Raw genomic sequence first — 13,953 nt, 5'->3', positions numbered from 1 at the left:
AAGAGACTCATTCGGAGCTGAGACGGCAAAGGAGGAACGCCGGTCTGATGTGTGTGGCATACATGGAGAAAGGGATGGAGCCGAGAGCAAGCTCGTCTCACCAGGAACAGAGCGGGTGTCTCCGCCCTGCCCCGCGACTTGCGTTGGCGGCCGAGTTGCAAGCGTATATTGCAAATGTGGATGTGGTGATTGTGCAAGGAGGTTGGCCAAGCACATTCCACACACAGATCCCGCAGCCAACCCCAGTTACTCACTATGGGCTTCAGTCGTCCTCGACAAATTTATACTTTGGATACTGGGCGCGTCGCTCTTCCTGCAAACGAGATAGTGAGCAAGGGACGGCCATGAGTGTCAGGATGCATTCGGTACGCAGTGGGTGGCAGACAGTTAGTACATCGGGCGCAGACGGCTCAGCTGGATCCAGGTGGGAGCTGTTGATGTTGGGGAGGGGGCCGGGTGGTGTTGGGTCGATGGACAGGCATGGTGGCTCGAAAGCTGAGTCTGTTGCTGCGAAACGATCATGGGGATACACCGCTACTTGCAAATTCACGTTGGTCGACCGAGCTTGGTGTGGCGAGCGTCGCCGACGGAGCGAAACCGCCGATAGAGCGCCAGGACCACGGAGACGACGATGCCGCTGGATCGACTAGGGCAAGGCGAAGATATCGAGCGACGTGCACAAGAATAATACTTACCACAGATATGCTGGCCTCGTAGACAATGTGGATCGCCTGAGATTTGCCGCCCACGGCAGGACCAGCCGCCTCATGCGTCGGCGCCAGAGCAGATTTGGAGCTCAGAGGTGCCATCGGAGCAGGTAATCCAGAAGTAGGCGGCGCGGTCGGTGGCAGACCTCCGGCATTGAATGGGGGGCGGGGCATTTGGGGCTCCTTGTTTTGGAAGTTTGCCGAAGCAATGACAGGTCCTTGCTGAGGCATGGGCGGCCGAGCAGGCCAGTTGCTGGTTGGAGGCGGACCGCCGTATCTTGACGGAGGACCGGGTGGAGGTCCTCCGGGTCGTGGCAGCGGCGGTCCGGACATCATGGGCGGCGGGCGACTCATGGGTAGGTTGGGAGGCGGTCCCTGCATCGGCATCATAGGCGGACGCATCCCCATGGGCATGACAGGCGGAGCCGCCCCACGGGACGGCAGGGGATATGCAGGATAGGCAGGCGCTTGATAGGGCATCGAGGGATATGCGGGAGCGTTCGGAGGTGCGATGGGAGCAGCAGCGCCGTACGGGCCCACCGGCCTTGGAGGAGCAACAGGACCGATCGGGGCGCCAGGGGGTGGTGCGCCTGGCATGCCTGGCATTCCCGGGACTGGCATTGCAGGGCCGCTCGGCCCCGCTGTCTGAACGGGCGGTCTCCATGCGCCGGCATATGCCGCCTGGTGCGTCTCGGCAAGAATCTCAGCCTCAGTCTTTTGCTTCTTGCTGCCAGTGCCCTCGATCTGGGCAATATGGGCTTGGAGGTCTTCTTCGGGGACGCCCTCCATACCGAAAATCTCAATATCGATCGAGTCGCGGCCCGGGAGGGCATTGGGAACTCTGCGAAACGAGATCGTGGACGGGGCCCAGGGTCAGTCTAGATGAGATCAGCGGATGCGGCAGCTTGCAACTGCTGGAACTGCGCGTGATCGTTCCAGGAAGCAGACAGCTTCCGGCCAGGCTCAGTCAAGCCCAACCAAGTCCAGCCAAGACCTCGGAAACCAGACAGATCGACACAGCGGCGTACGACTGAAAGAGCCTCGGTATCGCACCTCTTGATGGTTTCCTTGTGGACCTGGTTGATGTGGACCAGCATGCCGCCGGCCGTGTTGAGCTTTTTGTTGCAGTGCGAGCACTTGAAGTGCTTGGCCTTCTGGTGGTTGATCAGGACCTTTTCGTCCTCAAACTCGCGATCGCAGTACCAGCACCACGGCTTCAGCTCTCTCTTCTTTTTCTGTGAGCGGACACGAGGGGAGGAACCACGGGTTAGTGCGTGGCAACTGCTGGATATGCTTAGCGCTGTTCCGATGGGGTGCCCATTCTTGTGCAGTCATAGGGCCTCGATTTGGGAGTCGGATATGGGCCAATTCGCAGCAGCGGCTATGGAATACGCTCAGGCTTTGGCACGCTCTTGTTCGACACATCCACGAACATACGAGATCGCGACGATGGACATGCCGCTTCATTGGATGGCAACGGTAGCCACGCGCCACAGCCATTGCATCGCACTTGCGTCGATAGATCGCTGAGCCAATCCTCGCCGCCGTGACTTGGTTCCAAAGGCGACAACGAGCTGGCCATGATGCCTGAGACTCGGCCGGGTGTTTCCAAGGCGATCCAGTCCACAAACACCTTGGTCATGCGGACGATTCGGTTCCCGCCGATGCCGGTAAATGTAGCAGCACACTGACCGAAAGCAGCCGGGTTGGCGACAATTACGCCTTGAATGTTCTCGGCGCGGGATATAGACCGATCCATTGATCGCGCAGGCGGCTTTGATCGATCAAGCGCTTTGCAGACTCCCCATGCAGGACGCAAACAGTGTGTGCTGGCTGTCGATCCAACAAAGAATAGATAGAAGCGACATCCTACCTTGCCCATAGCGTTGTCGATGGCACGGCCGAGACGGATGAAGACGGAAGCGACTGCACGAGACCGCGAAGAGCAGATCAGGACGGAGATGATGCGAGCCGACGGACAAAACAGGGCGAGCCGAGAGCGAGGCGAGGCGGCGGCGAGACGAGAGCGGGGCGAGAGCGGAGCGAGATCGAGATCGCGTGACGTGATCCGTGGCACCAGCAGCACACAGATGCTGTGGCTTGGCTGGCGCGGTGGCACAGGCGCTGCGCACGTGTGCACGCACCGAGAGCACGCCGAGAGCACGCCGAGAGCACACCGAGAGCACACCGAGAACAGCCTTCGTCACGTGGACAACCAACACACAGCCACACACACACATCGCCCTTGGCCGGATCGCCATCGGTATCGCCATCCACATCCCGATCCACCCGACCAGCCAATCTGCCCTCGTCGTTCCCATCTCCAGAGCGCCATGGTTCCGCCCGAGAACAGCTGTATGTCTGCAGCGTCTGCGTGGTTGAGTCGAGCTGTGCGGCGCATCGCTTTGGGGTGCTGGTCCACCGAGACTTGTCCGCCGAGGAGCGATTCGACATTCTGTGCCTGCTGCATCGAAGAACACAACTCCACTGCCGGTGCTCCCTGCCTGCATTTCCAAGCCCTTGGTACCTCAGATTCGACTCTGATATCTGCAACTTTGCCATCCCACCATGCACAGATACAGACCCGGCATCTCCGGGCCGAGATGATGCCGACAGCGCCGATAATTTCGTGACCGACGACTTGCGGCCGGAGGAGGTCACTCCCGAGGACATTGCACAGGGTCACGGTAATTACTTGCTCTGTCGCCTCTGACCCCCAAGCCAGCCGCTTCATGACCGGTGGTTCAATATCAGACATCCGTGATCACAAGCCCAAGTCCCAACGGCAGTGCGCGGGGTGAATGCACAGGGCCATGGCCATGGCCATGCACTCGCTGCATTGTCCATCGAGCGTCGTTGCCACAGCCGCGATCCAAAGCCACAATCGCTTTTCTCGATTTGGCGCCGACCGCTGCCTCACAGCCGGCCCCCAAGGCCTCCTGCGCCAATGCTGACCCGAGTCCGTCTCGCAGACATCCAGGGCCTCAAATGGTCCGAGATCCAGCGGTCGCGGACCTACTACCGCGATCAGCGTATCGTGGAGTACAGGAACTACAAGAATCTCGATATTCCATACGACAGAGTCGAGGAGGTGGGCGCCGAACGAGCTTGCATCGACACCGATGCGGATTCCACTCATTCCCGAGTCTAGAAAGCCGACGATTCTGCCTCGTGAAGGTGGCGACTGCTGCGTTGGGGACATGTCCGATGCAGCATATCACAACTCACATGCTTTATCAATCGCTTCATGGCATGGGGCAGGAGATTGCACGGGTCCGAACCGATGGACAGTTCTACAAGTTTCGATACACTCGGCTCAGCCAAGTCTGCACGATCGTCCACTTTCAGCTGCGGAATCTGATTTGGGCCACAAGCAAAAACGACGTCTACTACATCCGTACGCAATTTCCTCGATTGCAGCGGTGGTGCAGATGGCTCCCCTTCGGATCGCTGAGCAAGAAGAGTGCTCTCGCAACCGGCCGTACCGCTTTTTTTCAATCCATGAATGTCCTGCTGCTCACAATCCGGCGCTGGTTGGATCGGTGACATGGCCCGAGAGTCACTGTTGGAATGCTGTCGACTGATGCTACCATTATCTCCGGCGTGGCTGTTTCCGGTCGATTGCGTGACCGATTGGATCTCCAGACAACTCAAGCGTGCGGCATTGGTGCCCACTCTCGAAGCGAGCGCGATCAGTTCTGAAAGTACACAGCCACATCCGAATCAGCACCATGTGCGCCAAGATGAACTACTTAATTGCTGGAGGTTCGGCTGTCGTTGCATGCGCACCACAACACTGAGAGCGTAAACCCTAAGCGCTCCCCTCCCCTCCCCCAAAAACAACTGCCGATGTCGCTGTAGACGAGCTTCGGGAACATTCGACTGACATTGTGTACCCCGTCCGATGTCATGTGGCAGGATACCAAGGAGAGTTTGTCCTTCGGAGTCTCAACGAAGGCTCCGCGGAGAAATCAGGAGCTGTCTCGCCGAATCGGTCCAATGGCATCACAAACCACATTGATATCGTCGAGAGCCGGAGTGGAGGTAACGCTGATTGAGTCGACTTGTTCCTCGGAGGGCAATCGGACCAGAGATGCAGACCGCACTGACCCGAGCGACTCGCTGGCATCGTGTGCTTCGATCGTCGATTCTTCAGTCCACGAGGCCATCATCTCCAGCAACGACGAGTTTGGGCGTGTCATGAACTTGGATCGTGGGGAGATTGTCCAGGCATTTCGGTTCGATTGGGCGCTCAATGTAAGTGCATTGCATCAGCGTGGCATCGTGGCATCGTGGCATCGTGGCATCGTGGCATCGTGGCATCGTGGCATCGTGGCATCGTGCTGTCGCGAATCCGGTTGCGTTGCTCGGACAAAGAGCCGTGTCAGAGTTCACGACGATCGTCTATGAGGCCACACTATCACGCCCGGTCGTCCACGATGCTTCCAGAAATAATATGCGATCTCTAACTTGGACAAGTACGTCGGATACAGTGCAGCGCACGCAGTCCGGATCAGAAACGGCTCTGTGTTGTCGGTGACGTGAAAGACTCGCTCATTGTTGACTCGCAGACCGGACAAAGTAAGCACGACAGTCAAGATCGGTGGAGAGTGATCTTGCATCTCTTAGAGAGTACTGACTCTGGACGAGTAACGGGAAGCAGTTGGCGGCAAGCGATTCATCCAAGCTTTCCAAAGCAAACTGCATGCCCAGTAAGCACGTCTCCACCGTCGCTGGAAATGCTGAAGTGATTCCCATGGTTCTTTCCTGTAGCCCTGGAAACCCTGACTGGCCACATCGACTACTCGTTTGCGTGTGCCTGGTCGCCATGTGGCCGCTTTGTGGTCACCGGAAATCAAGGTATGGCTGACAGTGTGGTGTTAATGTGGATCTAAGTGCGCCTTGAGCGCCCAATACCATTGCCACTTCATCACACGGCTTCGCTGCGCTGTCTGCTCAATCTACATTCTCGAACCTGGGCGAATGCCGTTCATCCTACTCTGATGAGTTGCACGACGTGCTTCGGCGGCCCAGAGCTAACTCCGCTGACCGGGTCAACGCCATCCATCCATCCATCCATCCTGCGTGTCAACGTGTGAAGACTGCACAGCACGCCTCTACGACACCCGCAATCTCCAGAGTACCCTTGCGACGTTTAGCGCCAATCTGGGCGCCGTGCGCTCGCTGCGGTTCAGCGATGACGGCCAGTTTCTGGCGATGGCAGAGTCGGCCGACTTTGTGCATCTGTTCGATCTGCGCTCGCACTGTGCCGAGTCGGACTACCGGTCGCAGGTCATTGACTTTTTCGGCGAAATCGGAGGCGTGTGTTTCACGCCTGGCGATGCTGAGGGGCTCTTCATTGGCGTCGCTGGTACGTATGCGTTCCGTCTGGCTCGGGTATCGGGCCTTTATCCTGAATGTCGGCAAAGCAACAGAGCGGCCTTTGATTCCCTTTGGAGGTGCGGCATGGACAAGTACCCCTCATGCTCATCTCTCTCTGCTTGGTGCCCCCCCCCCAACAACGACACGACCGTGGTCCATCCCTGGGACGTTTTTTACATGACAAACACCGCACATCAACCGACAGCGCAACAGTCAGAGCCGGGGTGAGTTGTCGCATAATCTGGACTGTGGTGCAGTGTTCGACAGCCCACTTCATGAGAGAAGACATGAACGTGATGAAGATGGCGCGGGAATCTGGCTGGCTCCACGCCAGGCTCATATCCATGGGCCGAGATACTGACGATTCCGCCGCCTTGGCCTGTCCAGATCGATCATCGAGTTTGAACGACGGAGACCGTCCCTGCTCTCCTCCCTGTCAGACCTATGAAACCACATCCATGACCACATCCACGTTTACACATTGCCATCGACGTTGTCATCGGCATTTGTGCCCCCCAAGTCCGCTGCAATTCCAGCTTCCCTTGACGCAGGAGCAGAGGCCATTGGTGTCATCAAGCTTCTGGCGATGCGGGTGAGAAGAGCACAGCCAGACCCCGTTGCTCTTTCACCTTCCCCCCCCCATCCTCGAATGTCTTCATCTCCCACCCCTCCATTCTATATCCCTGCTGTTTCAAACAGAGCCGCCGCTGTCTTGTCGAGTCAAGTGTCAGTACACCGTCACCTCCACGATTGTCGCATCCAAACAAGTGCCTTTGCTGCCCCGTATCCCGACTTTGCTGTCCCCCATTATTGCGTGCCTGGTGCCATCGCAACTTTGACATGATGTGGGTCGATTAATTGCTGCTGCTGGGGGGGGGAATCAGCGGTGCAATCTTGAGGAGCTCAGACTGCCTGTGCGTCAGCTCAGTCCACAGCATTCCAAATGGCCATGCACAATCAAGCCAATGATGTGAGCCCTTTCCTTGGGTATCCGAGGCATGGGAGTGATTTCTGAATCAAGTGTATTTTCTCGCCACCCGCCACCCACACGCAGACCACTGTCCCTCAGGTGAGGAAAAATAAAAATAAAGAGTAAAGAATGGCGATAATAGGTTGGAGGACTCAAGTTTAGATAGGTAATGGTGGGGGATGGGGAGCGGTTGAGAGAAGGGAGGGGAGAAGAGGAGGGGGGGAAGCGTGGGGGGAAATGAGAGGGGCGAGAGGGCGAATGCGGAGAGGAGGGGGGAGAGCAAAGCGATCTAGCGATCGATTTCACCAAAGACAACATCGCAGGTACCAATGATTGTTACGGCATCGGCAATGAAGTGGCCCTTGCCCATAAAGTCAACACCAGCCAAGTGGGGGAATCCGGGAGCGCGGATTTTGCATCTGTACGGGCGGCTGGAGCCGTCCGAGACGATGTAGACGCCAAACTCGCCCTTGGGGGCCTCGATGGCAGTGTAGGTCTTTGGATGCGAACCAAGTGTCCCCCAGGACAGAAGCCGATTGACGACCGAGAATGTTTGCAAGAGGAGGCGCAGACCAGCCAAAGTGGCGTTTCGTACACAGTTAGTCGGGAATGCTTTGCGGACTGCTGGACCGACGGCTCGCGAGCCCAGAGCGGCGACACAGGACCGCCAACACCTCTGCGCGGACAGTACGTACCTCGCCGGGAGGAACAGAGTAGCCCTCAGAGTACAGCTTGAAGTGGTGGATCAGCGATTCCATCGAGGTCTTCATGTCGGCGCGGAAGGGAGGAGCGATCTTGGCGTCGTCGACGCGGACGGGGCCGCCAGGCATGTTGTTGATGCACTGGCTGATGATGCGGAGCGACTGTCGCATTTCCTCGACACGGCACAGGAAACGGTCGTAGCAGTCGCCGTTGGTGCCGACGGGGATGTCGAACTCAAAGTTCTCGTATCCGTCGTAGGGCTGCTCCTTGCGGAGATCCCAGGCGACACCGGAGCCTCGCAGCATGACACCCGAGAACGAGTAGTCCAGGGCCTGCTGGGCAGTGACCTTGCCGATGCCGATCAATCTTCCCTTCCAAATACGGTTGTTGGAGAGCGACTCTTCCAGCTCGTCGATGCGGCCACCGTACTGCAGGGCCCACTGGTAAATGTCGTCCAGGAGGCCGATAGGCAGATCCAGAGAGACACCGCCAGGGCGGACGTAAGCGGCGTGCATGCGGGCACCCGAGACACGTTCGTAGAACTCCATGAGCTTCTCACGCTCCTCAAAGAGCCACAGGAAGGGGGTCAGGGCACCGACATCGAGAGCGTGGGTGGTGGTGGCCATAATGTGGTTGAGGATACGGGTGATTTCGCCAAAGAGGACACGGATGTACTTGGCGCGGATGGGGATGTCGATGTTGAGGAGCTTCTCGACAGCCAGCGAGTAGGCCTGCTCGTTGCACATCATCGAGACGTAGTCGAGACGATCAAAGTAGGGGAGGGCTTGGAGGTAGGTCTTGTACTCGATCAGCTTCTCCGTGCCACGGTGCAGCAGGCCGACGTGGGGGTCGGCGCGCACAATGACCTCACCCTTCAGCTCCAGAATGAGACGGAGCACACCGTGGGCAGCGGGATGCTGCGGACCAAAGTTGAGGGTGAAGCTCTCGAGAGCGGGCTCCTCGCCCTCGTAGTAAGGGACCTCTGTTGAGGGCATCGCCGCCATAGACAGAACAGTTAGACATCATCACACCGACGCGAGAGGTTGGCGCACTTGGCGAAGCTGCGCAACACAGCCTCGATGCATGCGGCGATGTCTGACGCCACGCCTCAATCGCCACTCTCCAGAGCCAGGAAGCTGGTCGGCGGCCTATCGTACCCAAGACCTTGGCGTTCTGACGGACTTTTGGGGGAACGAACCATCGAGTCGTGGTGGTGTAGGTATCGGGGTTCATCTGAAGAGTGGGCTGCGAGGCCTGATGGGGGCAAAATGCATGCAAGCAGCGTTAGATGGCACTGAGTGAGGCGAGTCGCAGACAAGGCGAAGCGGCTGTGTTGCCAGTCTGTCGCTCCCAATGATGACGCCAGGTTCGCTAATGGGAGGAATGCTTTGCGAGTTTCATAGTGGTGCGACGGCGAGATGGATTCATAGCTCAACGTACGTTTCTCTTGGACTGCAGGTTCTCGAACGAGGAAATGACATTCTTGGCGGTATGGGCGGTCGAGGGCACCAAAGAGGAAACGGAGCGACCCTTCACCGAAGGGATGGTGCTTGCTCGCAGAGCCGAGCGCAAAGTTTGACGGGCAAACATCTTGTCTGCGGGCCCAGCATCGACATGGCCACGGCAAAAGATAGCGCACAGACGGTCGTGGGGCAAGTATCGGCATCGGGGTCCAATCCGATTTAGTCAGATGCGATGTAGTCGATCAGGATCGAGGGCCCATGATCGAAGACGGCAATCGTATAGCAGAGTCGATGAAATTGGAGAGGGTGTTGATGTCGAAGGTGACGAAGGGTCGTTGACCGTGGTCGGAGAGGGAGAGAGAGTAGCCGGGCGGCAGGCATGTATCCATCGAGTCAGTCGGGAGTTTGGGGCGGATACAAGAGAGAGGCATGACAGACTGATCAGCAACAAGTGGACATCATGGGACGTCGATGGGCACGCGAATTCCAGGGCGAACGGCCGCCGGCCATGAGCTCCGGATGAACCATGCACGTTCCGGGTGATCCATGCAGGGCCTCGGTGTTTCCCTCCAAGGAGTCGATCGATCCGTCTGTTTCCAATGACGTCGGCGCGGCTGCAGATGCGAGCAGAGTCGACAGCTTGCCATAGATCATGCTGCTGACGACCGCGCGACAGCGAGCCGCGATATCCAGAGACGACGCATTCGTTCTGCCCCATATCGCCCGATCCAGCTATGTCTCCTCTGCGGCGGCATGCCGATTGCTGCCTCTGGGAGAAGCCGAATTGGAATGCTTCGCCTGCACGCGGCTGGGACAGGTGTGGGTGTATCTTGAGGAGCCCGCGGTCGAGACATCCACGCCGACTCTGGTTCCAGCACGACAGCGGACGACGCTCGTGCGGACACCGTTGGCGGTGATGCTTGCGGTGTTTGCGATGGCGGCGATGGCGGCGCATCTTACCTGACGAGAAACCGACTCGCTTCAGACGCAATCCGATAGGGAGGGAGCCAAAGAAAGAAAACGCAAAGGCCACGGAGCGTGCTGTCGGCGGGTTTGGTTCTCGCTGGACGGCCTCGCTCGGGACGCCTCGCTGGCGCTCTCGCCCTCTCGGCCCTCGCTTGGAGGAAATGAAGCACAAATGAACTTTTAATATGCGGCGGCTCGAGTGCACCGGATCGGTCCGGATCCAGCCGCGACGAGCCGTCCCGGTTGGAGAGCGCGAGCCAGCCCGGTTTGTCTGCCGTCCACACAGCAACCAGCGACGATCAGACACCATCCACAACGATCTGCAACGATCCGCAACGATCCGCAGACGAGACCCAACAGTGATATCTGGCAGAGGGGCGTCAGCAGCACGCACACCGCATCTCGTATCTGACATATCCAGCCGCATACCCAGACCCCACGGACCTCCCCCGACAGCAGCATGGGCAAGCACACAGACAAACTCTACATCACGCACTCCGAGTGGGCGACGGATTTCGGGTGAGCACGGCGGCATTGTCAACGACGACTGAGTGCATGCACCGACATCGCTGCCACGGTATGGTACAGCATGGGCTCCCGGCAACATTGGCGATTCCACACAGATCAGCCTGCCTCCAACTCACCTCTGGATGTGCTGTTTCATCGTGCTCAGCGGCGCCAAGTCATCGCAGCCGAAATCCAACTTCAAGCGGCTGCCGTTCTTTTGCTGCTCGCTCTCGCTCCAACCGGTGGAGCATCCGATGTGCACGCCTGAAGGTATCGTCTTTGATCTTGTGTATGTAGAACCCAATCTGTGTCTGGTGGCCCTGGCTGGGCTGTCCCTGCCTACGGAATGCATCGCATGTGCTCTCTGCTGTGTCCGCCTTTGAAAGATCGGGGCTCGTCATTGCGAGCCATGTCTGGGCGGCCGAAGCGAGATCTCTTCAACGACTTGGGCATTCGTTGCAGGCGTTGATATCTCCTGTGCAGATCTGTCGCTCACCCGTTCTACACTGCTCTGCTCGGAATGGATGAACGGACGCCATCGCCGCTGCAATCTGAATCGACCAACGGGCCAATGATCCTGTGGGTGCACGTCCGGGGTTGCCAGCAACATCGTGCCGTGGCTGAAGCAATACGGCACCAACCCCGTCACGGGCGAGAAGCTCGAGGCCAAGCAGCTCTTTCGGCTCAAGTTTCATAAAAACGCCGGCGACGAGTACCACTGCCCCGTCACATTCAAGGTTTTCAACGAGCACACTCACATCGTGGCAATCAAACCGACGGGCAACGTCTATGCCTTCGAGGCGGTCGAGAAGCTCAACATCAAGACGAAGCACTGGGTGGACCTGCTTGAGGATGTTCCATTTACCCGCAAGGACATTATCACCATCCAGGTGCGCCGCTGCATTGGTCTCTGGGAGATGGATACGGGCACGCAGATGCTTGTTGTGCTGGAGCTGTGCGGACGGAGCGATATCGGCATGCTCTGGACCAGTATATGTCGCAGTGTTCAGCTGCCATCGGACTGGCGACTCATGCGCTCGAGCTTTTTGCCGGCGGATCCAGGACCCACACAACCTGAGCACCAGAAACATCTCGGATTTTCACTACCTCAAGAACGACCTCAAGGTCGACAACCCGGACGAGGATGCCAAAAAGTCCATGGTCTCGTACAAGATCAAGACCACCTCGGGGACAGCCTCCCGGGTGCTCTCGGAACTGTCCAAGGGCGCCGGGGACACCGATGACCTGACCAAGTCCCCGGCCGGGGCCTCGGCTGCGTTGACGCCGGCATACGAGAAAAAGGAGAAGAAGGCATACAACGCCGCGCACTACTCGACCGGAGCCGCAGCCATGTCGCTTACATCAACGGCTATCGACGTGCAGACTCGCAACGAGGCCGCCATCATCGACGATGAGGAGTACATGCTCACACATGTAACTGGGGTTGGATACGCGCAGTTGGTGACCAACGTGGGCAACATCAATCTGGAGCTGTTCTGCAAGGACACGCCGCGGGCCTGCTACAACTTTATCACACTGGCAAAGCGAGGCAAGTGGCGAATAGAGAATGGCGAATGGCGACAGTGATGAGGGCCGCGGGGGTGTATGAGCGCATGGATGAAAGTGAGCCAATGCGGGTCGATGCGGGTCGATGCGGGTCGATGCGGTGCAGCGAATCTGACGCAGCAGCGCCGCTCTCCACAGAATACTACGCCGGAACCAAGTTCCACCGCAGCATCAAGCACTTTATGATCCAGGGCGGCGACCCAACAGGCACCGGCCGCGGCGGCGAGTCCTGCTGGGGCAAAGACTTTGGCGACGAATTCAAGTCGAACCTGAGCCACAACGCCCGCGGCATCCTCTCGATGGCCAACAAGGGCAAGAACACAAACTCATCGCAGTTGTAAGCCAGCTCGCAGACCGGCACTGGAACGGAGGACGGCGGGATGAGCGGATCTGTTTGATGGCACGGTGCAAAATGACGAGCCGGCCCGGTGACTCATATGCCAGCTCGATTCCAACCCGGCAGCTTCATCACTTATCGGCCGTGCACGCACCTCGACAACAAGCACACTGTCTTTGGAAAGGTCGTCGGCGGCATGGACGTGCTGGGCAAGATGGAGAAGATCGAGACGGATGACCGCGACAACCCGCTGGTGAGCATGATGCCGATCTGGCGGTGACAACACTGGGCCGGGCCGGTGATTACGGTCTTGCGCAAGCACGCGGCGGTGGAACAGCCGCAAGCTTGGCTGGACAGCATGAATCGCCATGACTGATGCGGTCTCATCGGCTGTCTTTTCTTCCTCCCTCCTGCGATCCCTCCTCATGGGCTGGCTGGCCTTCCTGCCGGGACCGGAACGCGTGCGCGGCACATGCGTCATCGTCGACCCGGTTGCTCAGGATGACATCAAGCTGATCAAGGTGAATGTCTTTGTGGACCCATTCGACGAGTTTCAGAAGAAGCTGGAGGGCACAATCAAGGACAGCGCGGGGCCAAAGGACCCGAAGGTGGGTGGGTTCCCTGGGCGAGGGCGGGTGGGGAGGCCGCACAGCCTGGACCGACATGGTCCCTGGGGAGGTTGGATCCTGGGACAGGCGTGGTCCCTGGAGGGGGACGATATCCAGAAAGCACGGCGGGTGGAGCCGGCTCGCAGAGTTGCATCGGTGCGCTGCCTTTGGCCGATCGAATTCGCTGATCGAATGGGCTAATTCCACGGACCGACCGAATGTGCCCATGAACAGGAGAGCCGCCCAAAGAAGCAGCCCGCGGTGTCGATCCCAACGCCGAGCGCATCGACGCAGATCGGCAAGTACATCGGGGCTGACGGCGAGGCAGGCAAGAAGCGCGCATCGACGCTCGATGACGACCTCAAGTTCAGCGCGGACGTGGGCGGGGTGCAGATCAAGAAGGCCAAGCCGAGCAAGGGCTTTGGGGATTTTAGCGGGTGGTGAGCGGCGATGGGGTTGTTTGATTTTCGTGCGAATCCCAAAGCCGAGCAGTTCTGGGGGGCCGCATCGCAGACGGTGAGCGGCAGATGGGGATGCGGGAGCCCGGCGGGTTCCGGCGGATTCCAGCGGAGCCATGATCGTGCTCAAGAAATACGGGGGCACCATGGCGAAATACAGGCGTGCTGACAAGACAATAGGACATGTCGCTGGATTGCGACTGGGTGCGGCGCGGCTCCTCGAATGCAGTCCAACGCAGTCCTATGCAGTCCAACGCAGTCCTATGCAGTCCTATGCAGTCCTATTC

The 13,953-nt window shown here is 58.6% G+C and overlaps 4 protein-coding genes across 4 annotated transcripts; 2 read left to right on the top strand and 2 right to left on the bottom strand.

Moving 5' to 3' along the window:
* Positions 1-136: 136 nt before the first annotated feature.
* Positions 137-2,349, bottom strand: BJ171DRAFT_269775 (uncharacterized protein). The gene is made up of 4 exons (XM_053106803.1): positions 2,145-2,349; positions 1,761-1,942; positions 696-1,548; positions 137-313 (listed from the first exon to the last, which is right to left on the bottom strand). Exons 1-4 carry the CDS (start codon positions 2,205-2,207, stop codon positions 263-265), a joined length of 1,149 nt encoding a protein of 382 aa, XP_052962361.1. The 5' UTR covers positions 2,208-2,349; the 3' UTR covers positions 137-262.
* Positions 2,350-2,994: 645 nt separating this feature from the next.
* BJ171DRAFT_269667 (WD40-repeat-containing domain protein) lies at positions 2,995-6,826 on the top strand. The gene is made up of 13 exons (XM_053106802.1): positions 2,995-3,062; positions 3,284-3,394; positions 3,680-3,798; positions 3,969-4,104; positions 4,353-4,472; positions 4,626-4,751; positions 4,864-4,964; positions 5,201-5,288; positions 5,481-5,567; positions 5,809-6,078; positions 6,295-6,313; positions 6,477-6,681; positions 6,789-6,826. The coding sequence occupies exons 1-12, from the start codon at positions 3,041-3,043 to the stop codon at positions 6,535-6,537; spliced, it is 1,260 nt and encodes a 419-aa protein (XP_052962360.1). The 5' UTR covers positions 2,995-3,040; the 3' UTR covers positions 6,538-6,681; positions 6,789-6,826.
* Positions 6,827-7,348: 522 nt separating this feature from the next.
* Positions 7,349-9,012, bottom strand: BJ171DRAFT_430063 (nife hydrogenase-like protein; the record flags this gene model as incomplete). The annotated part of the gene is made up of 3 exons (XM_053107885.1): positions 7,349-7,555; positions 7,755-8,743; positions 8,919-9,012. Coding segments are annotated over 3 exons (1,290 nt in total), but the record flags the coding sequence as incomplete, so codon positions are not given.
* A 1,469-nt stretch (positions 9,013-10,481) lies between these two features.
* On the top strand, positions 10,482-13,843 carry BJ171DRAFT_528260 (cyclophilin-like domain-containing protein). Its single transcript, XM_053112703.1, has 8 exons — positions 10,482-10,709; positions 10,864-10,986; positions 11,302-11,587; positions 11,760-12,246; positions 12,402-12,600; positions 12,727-12,853; positions 13,101-13,208; positions 13,443-13,843. The coding sequence occupies exons 1-8, from the start codon at positions 10,651-10,653 to the stop codon at positions 13,650-13,652; spliced, it is 1,599 nt and encodes a 532-aa protein (XP_052962358.1). The 5' UTR covers positions 10,482-10,650; the 3' UTR covers positions 13,653-13,843.
* The last annotated feature ends 110 nt before the right edge of the window (positions 13,844-13,953 follow it).

Source organism: Polychytrium aggregatum (assembly GCF_025602895.1).
Source record: "Polychytrium aggregatum strain JEL109 chromosome Unknown BJ171scaffold_65, whole genome shotgun sequence".
Taxonomy (NCBI): Eukaryota; Fungi; Chytridiomycota; class Chytridiomycetes; order Polychytriales; genus Polychytrium; species Polychytrium aggregatum.
This window is presented reverse-complemented; position numbering and strand designations above follow the sequence as displayed.